Genomic DNA, 5,944 nt, shown 5'->3' on the forward strand with positions numbered 1-5,944 from the left:
TATAAAGTTCGAATAAAAACCTAGTTTTCATGTCATGCATACAAATAAAATCTCAACAAACGCATCTTCCACTATAATACATAATTACAAGCAAAATAACATGTGATTTGGTCTTGATCATGATTCCAATCTCAATGTTTCATACGGAACAACCAAAACTAATTTCAATAGTGCAAATTCCAATCTCATCATTGCAACCAACAATCCTCAAGCACAATTAAGTTCAAAGTTTCATACTTAACAACACAAAAATAACTCAACAATTAGTGCACATATACAAAAAAACACATCCAAAATCAAGAAGGCAATCATTACATAGTCAAATTTTAGAGTTTACAATCTCATGCTACATTTGCGGCTTTTCAATACGATAAATAACCTGTACATATGGAGAAAATCATTTTTCAGAGTCATGGAATAATATATGACAGTAATATATATATATATATATATATCTGACAAAATTATTTACCAGTAGCATTCGTCTAGGTTTCATTGATAAATCATGTCCACATGCTCCAACACCCTACTAAAGAAAATTGGTAACATAGTAGGTTCATAACAACATCATAACACACACACACACACAAAAACAAACCTAAATGGGACTTCGAAAATATTCTTCTTGTTTGTGAATTGATTCAAAGAAGTCCTTCGCCCAATACTTCCATAGCTTTCATCCTTTGCTAAGAAAGCCATAGCTCTACTATCGTCGGACATTAACCAATCATAGGCCTTATTGATTTGATGGCCACAGTAGCCATATACTTTCAATTTCATGCACTCACCAATCAATTCTTTTGCAAATTCCAAATTTTGAGTAGACTTCTTTGTTAGCAATGTCTCTTTAATTGTGTTATTAATCTCTTGTATTGCTTCAACTTCAGTGGGCATTTTCCGTTTTCCTTTTCCTTTTTTTGACTGAGCAGAAGATTCCCCCCTATTTTCTGTACTCTCTGATTGGTTGTGGGTGGGCAGTGGTATATTGACATGAAAATAAGTGTCCTCAAACATGTCATCAAGACTATCAGTCTGAGATGGATGGCGGTACTCATCGCTATCATTTATATGGGTGCCAATTTCATCTCCAAATTGCACAGCACGTCGTCCAGTTGCTTGATCATTACCGCAAACAATCTCAAGCAAGTCATGATCCTCGATTTGTTTGTTTAAGTAGGGCTCATCATGTGGATGAATCTGGTATAGAGTAACAAATTATTTGAATGATAAATTAAACTTATTTCATAATTACTACATGGACAATGTAAATAGAAATAGATGTGTACCTTAATGTAGTTCTTGAACTCTGATTCTCCCATGATTATCATCTTCAATCTGTTATCCCAACCCATTCCGCTTAAACTCTTTCAATTTTTTAATTCTTGCCCATCTTTTGTGAATTGTTCTCAAGTGGTTATTCACATTTGCTTTAGTGACTATAATTCTGAACTTATTCTTTATTGCAATGATTGATGCATGGAGTGCTTGAGGTTTGAAACCCTTATCGACTTTCAAGCCTTGCTCCACTTGAGAAGCCATAAATCTTATGAAAAATCAACTTTCGACAGTGGTCCAAGTATCTCGCATAAGACCTTTTCTTCTCATTATCGAGCAAAGTTTACAGAAGGTTGATTTGTTCATACAAACCATGTTGATACTAGTAGTGTCATTTCCATCTATTAATCTTGATAAATATTGCTCTCTAATTTTTGATCAACCACGAGAGGGTTCTCTACAAATTCTACGTCGTTTACTGCGCAAAAGTAATGTGACAACAAAAGCCACAGCAAGGATTGTAACACGAGCACCATAAAGGTAATCCTCTATATCATTCTCAGTCATCTATAAAGAAGCCAAAATACACGGAAATATAAAAAGTTCAAGATATTAGAACAAAATAATATTAGGGATACTTAGAACACAATAATATTAATCAGGGATAAATAATAATTAATCTGATCATTTGAATATGATAAATAGAAATATTTTGAAAATATATTCCAACAATTACGAAAACAAATAAGAAAATAAAATGAACACTTATAAAGTAACACAAAGCATATTACTCATACAATTTTTAAAAAATACATGCATGTATTAAAACATAAAAAAATCAATTAAAAAAATAATAATAAAAAATAAATTTTAAAAAAATTGAACATTTTTTTTGCATTCAGGCTCTGCCATCTTGCATAAAAGGATACATCTATTCATCTTCTCAACAAGGCAAATCATATAAAGAAACTTAAAAAGTATATATCCTATTACTCTTACTATCATTCAAGGAATTCAAATAATAAGAATAAATAATAGAGATACATAAAGCAAAAAATGGCATAAGAATGACATCACTTGAATTATCAATTAAGGTGGTCATCCTAATACAACATTTCAATAAAAGTCATATAGTCCATCAAACATTCAGTTGGCCATTCAAACATCAGCAGAAATTAAATATACAAAGGAAACACTTATAATAACAAAGATCTTGAAGAAATTACTAAACCACAAAGGCCATAGGAAGTCTTCTCTAAAAAGAAAAATGCTACCTCTAAAGTATTGAGAAGTCCATAAGTATGACTAAAACCCTTAAAATAACAATCAAATTTATCCTTGATGAATTTTTTAGTGAGGATTCTCAGTAGGGATCATAAGAAAAAAACCACCACTATTCAATGAGCATGCATATGCTACGCTTGTGAAAGTAGTTCCGTACAATATACATTGTATAGAAGCTAGAAGTCCTTTATTTATCAAATCAACTGCACCAAAAGAGAGATATAAACAAAACTACTTTCATAAGAGAAACAGGGGACTGAATGAGATTTATAAAAATCTGTAATAACAAGATGATCATTAAATTCAGAATTCACCCAAAAAAAAAAAAGGAATCCAATTCAAAAGGCAAGCTTTTTATTTCTTAAAAACTCTATAAAGACAGAACCTTATGCAAAAGCAATATGATGAAAGTAACAAAACACCATCATATTTTTACATTGATTCAAAGAGATACCAAACTTTAGTCCAAGAACTTTTAACGTAACCAAGAGAAAAATCATGAAAAACTAAAAAACTATAAACTTACCCATCCAGCGACATAGGAATCCAATTCAAAAGCCATGCTTTTTTTATTTCTCTGAGAACCTTATGCAAGAGCAATAAGATGAAAGTAACAAAAACACCAACATATTTTACATTGATTTTTGAGACATCAAACTTACGTCCAAGAACTTCAAGATAATAAAAATAAAATCATGAAAAACTAAAAAAAAACTATAAACTTTACCATCCACAGAGCTTTATAATTAGCATCAATTCAAAAAGCCAAGCTTTTTATTTCTACAAAACCTCATGCAAGAGCAATAAAGGTGTAAGTAACAAAAACACCAGCAGATTTTACATTGATTACGAGGACACCAAACTTGCGTCCAAAAAACTTCAAGATAACCAAGAGAAAATCTTGAAAAACTACTATAAAATTTACCATCCACGGGCTTATACATCCCTATTTTCTTAATCACCTATCTACATAGTCGAATTAAATCCAAAAATTCTCTACGATTCCACAAAAGGAATGATCGCAGAGAAACTCTCACCAATCACGGCTACTCAGAACCACGCCCACCAAGAGTGAGAGATCAAAAAGAAACTCAATGATACGACAAAGTTAGAAGAACAAGAAGCGAGAAAAAAGCGAGATGACGCTCACATCTTCAAAATAATAAAAATAAACATAAAAAGACCACAAAAATCAAGCACTCCAAACCAGAGTGACAACCCGAGAATTCCATCTAGCAATCAAAAGCGACCAAATGCAAACAAAGATCCGACAATAAAAAAGCCAACTTTTTCATCAAAAATCAAAGAAAAACCAAAAAATCACAACCCTCACTCTCCCACAAGATTACCAGAGAAACCCACAACATTCCCCATAAACAAACAAAATCATCACATCAAACCACATTCAAACAACAATTAGATTCACAGAACCAAACACCAGCTTTAAATACCATAGTAAATCAAGCTCTAACCTCAGAGAAGCAGAGAATGCCACCCAAAGAGAGCTAGTGTGAGTTAAAGATTGGAAGAATCGTAGAGAAATAGCGAAGACTGCAAAGAGAAAGAGAGAATGGGATTTGTGATGAATGAGTTTTGGAAAAATTAGGAAATAAAAAACAATGAATAGAATATAATCAAGCCTCAGAACCAGTGTATAGATCAACGATGAGTTTGGCTGGTGAAACGGAGATGAAGGAAAGAGTTTTCTCAAAGGTATAGATTAGCGATTTTTGGTTTTTCCCGTGAGGTTTCTCAAAATCGAGGGATTTGGTTTCTACGGCCAAAGTCGGTACGTAAAACAAAATTTCCGGTCAAAAGGTATTTGGTGGTCAAAGAAACCAAAAATCCTTCAAAACAAATAGTGAACATAAAAAGCTGGGTGTATTTGAGTTACATGTAACTCCAAATACCTAAAACTAAACTAACACCTAAATGTAATCCTTGGAATCATGTAAGTGCACGAAACAATATTTATAATGTTATAGGAGACATGAACACAAGATTTACAATAAAAAACATTAAGCATACTCAAAACCAAACTAAAAGTGCAAGAAAATAGTGATTTTCTAATTGAACAATCAGAGCAAGAGAAAAAGAAAAAGAAAATATTGTTAGAATCAGTTAAAAGAAATGAGTTAGGAAAAGGATCTGTATGTTGGATGACTAGGAAATCATTTCAACAGCTCTGCATGGTATCTCACATATCACATAAGAAAGATCAAAAAGATACATCAACCACGCAGAGAGTATTGCCATCATTACCTGTCGTTATACCAAGAAAGATTATAAATCGAAGTGTCACAGGAGTTGTGGAACTTCATAATTTTCCTATCTCTGATATTCCATATGAGTAAACACTTATCCACTGATGCGCTTGCCAAATACTCACCATCCGAACGAAACACTAATTCAACTATAAATGCCCTAGCGCACGAAATTATATGAATTTTCACATCAAAAGTATGGTAAAATATGCATTGAAGTATCAGTTAGAAATTTAATTATCAGGGTACCTATGACCATTAAAGCAATAGAGGAGCTGCCCATAAAAACAATCCCATACTCTCACTATTCTGTCTTTGGAACCACTGCAATTTGACAGGATCATACAAAACCATCAAAGAAACGATGACAATTGATTATTCAAAATTATAGAATGATAAATCAGTCAAAACAGTGCAGCATATGGAATAATGGAAGATGTGCTTAATGAATTAAATTTTACACAAGCAATTGGAAATTTTTGTAGGCGTATAAACATCATGTGGTAGAACCATATCTATCATAAAATCAAATTTCAGTCAATAACTTAATAGACATCTTAGCACCAACACATAATTTATACATGAAGTAAACACTACGGCGTAATTGAAAAAAATGCAAGAAGAAAAAAGAGGATATAGCGTACCTAACAAGATAACAATATGGCTTATTAGGGTTGTTGGTACCTGGGCCAGTAGGGCTCCATCTAACAATATTTACACACTAAAAATGAAATTAGATAAATTATTCCAGTATACATACAAAATGACCAACAATGAAAGGAAAAGGTCCAAACCTCATTATGCATCAGATCATGTATTCTTTGGTCTTGCTCGAGGGGTCCAAAATACGGAGAAAAAAGTTCATAGAAATTCAATTTTGGTCGTTAACCTAAACAGACTAGACTAGTATTAAATGAATAGCTCTTTGCTTCAAATATGATAGAGAAATCAATGAAGAGGAGGTCACCCAACATCCTACTTCGGACATTAAAAATTAAATAAATAAATAGAAGAGTCAACTAAAAACATAAAAAGAAGTTTGAGTCTACAAGGTCCCCTGATGTGACCTGAGCCTTGGATGACTAAAAATACGCGACGTATCACCTCATGGAAGAGCCTAC

The 5,944-nt window shown here is 32.6% G+C and overlaps 1 protein-coding gene across 4 annotated transcripts; it reads right to left on the reverse strand.

Moving 5' to 3' along the window:
- Window positions 1–233: 233 nt before the first annotated feature.
- Window positions 234–5,661, reverse strand: LOC120281872. 4 transcript variants are annotated; one of them, XR_005542822.1, is made up of 7 exons: window positions 5,618–5,661; window positions 5,468–5,527; window positions 4,822–5,147; window positions 4,032–4,110; window positions 1,287–1,842; window positions 473–1,197; window positions 234–379 (listed from the first exon to the last, which is right to left on the reverse strand). XR_005542822.1 is itself a non-coding variant. In XM_039288565.1 (7 exons), exons 4-6 carry the CDS (start codon window positions 1,350–1,352, stop codon window positions 493–495), a joined length of 699 nt encoding a protein of 232 aa, XP_039144499.1. In that variant the 5' UTR covers window positions 1,353–1,842; window positions 4,032–4,110; window positions 4,822–5,147; window positions 5,618–5,660; the 3' UTR covers window positions 239–379; window positions 473–492. The 4 variants fall into 4 exon arrangements, 3 of the variants coding, with proteins under 3 accessions (XP_039144499.1, XP_039144498.1, XP_039144500.1); XM_039288565.1 differs by lacking the exon at window positions 5,468–5,527 and having other exon boundaries at window positions 239–379; window positions 473–526; window positions 599–1,197; window positions 5,618–5,660; XM_039288564.1 differs by lacking the exon at window positions 5,618–5,661 and having other exon boundaries at window positions 239–379; window positions 473–526; window positions 599–1,197; window positions 5,468–5,596.
- Window positions 5,662–5,944: the final 283 nt, after the last annotated feature.

The sequence above is a fragment of the Dioscorea cayenensis genome, chromosome 18, assembly GCF_009730915.1.
Source record: "Dioscorea cayenensis subsp. rotundata cultivar TDr96_F1 chromosome 18, TDr96_F1_v2_PseudoChromosome.rev07_lg8_w22 25.fasta, whole genome shotgun sequence".
Classification (NCBI taxonomy): Eukaryota; Viridiplantae; Streptophyta; class Magnoliopsida; order Dioscoreales; family Dioscoreaceae; genus Dioscorea; species Dioscorea cayenensis.

Excerpts from the sequence above, each read along its gene's own strand:
- LOC120281872 (XM_039288565.1), bottom strand. The coding sequence starts at position 1,352 with ATGGGTTGGGATAACAGATTGAAGATGATAATCATGGGAGAATCAGAG. Across the intron at positions 1,198-1,286 it reads AGTTCAAGAACTACATTAAG|ATTCATCCACATGATGAGCC; the intron begins GTACACATCTAT and ends ACTCTATACCAG. Across the intron at positions 527-598 it reads ATTTTCGAAGTCCCATTTAG|GGTGTTGGAGCATGTGGACA; the intron begins GTTTGTTTTTGT and ends TTTCTTTAGTAG.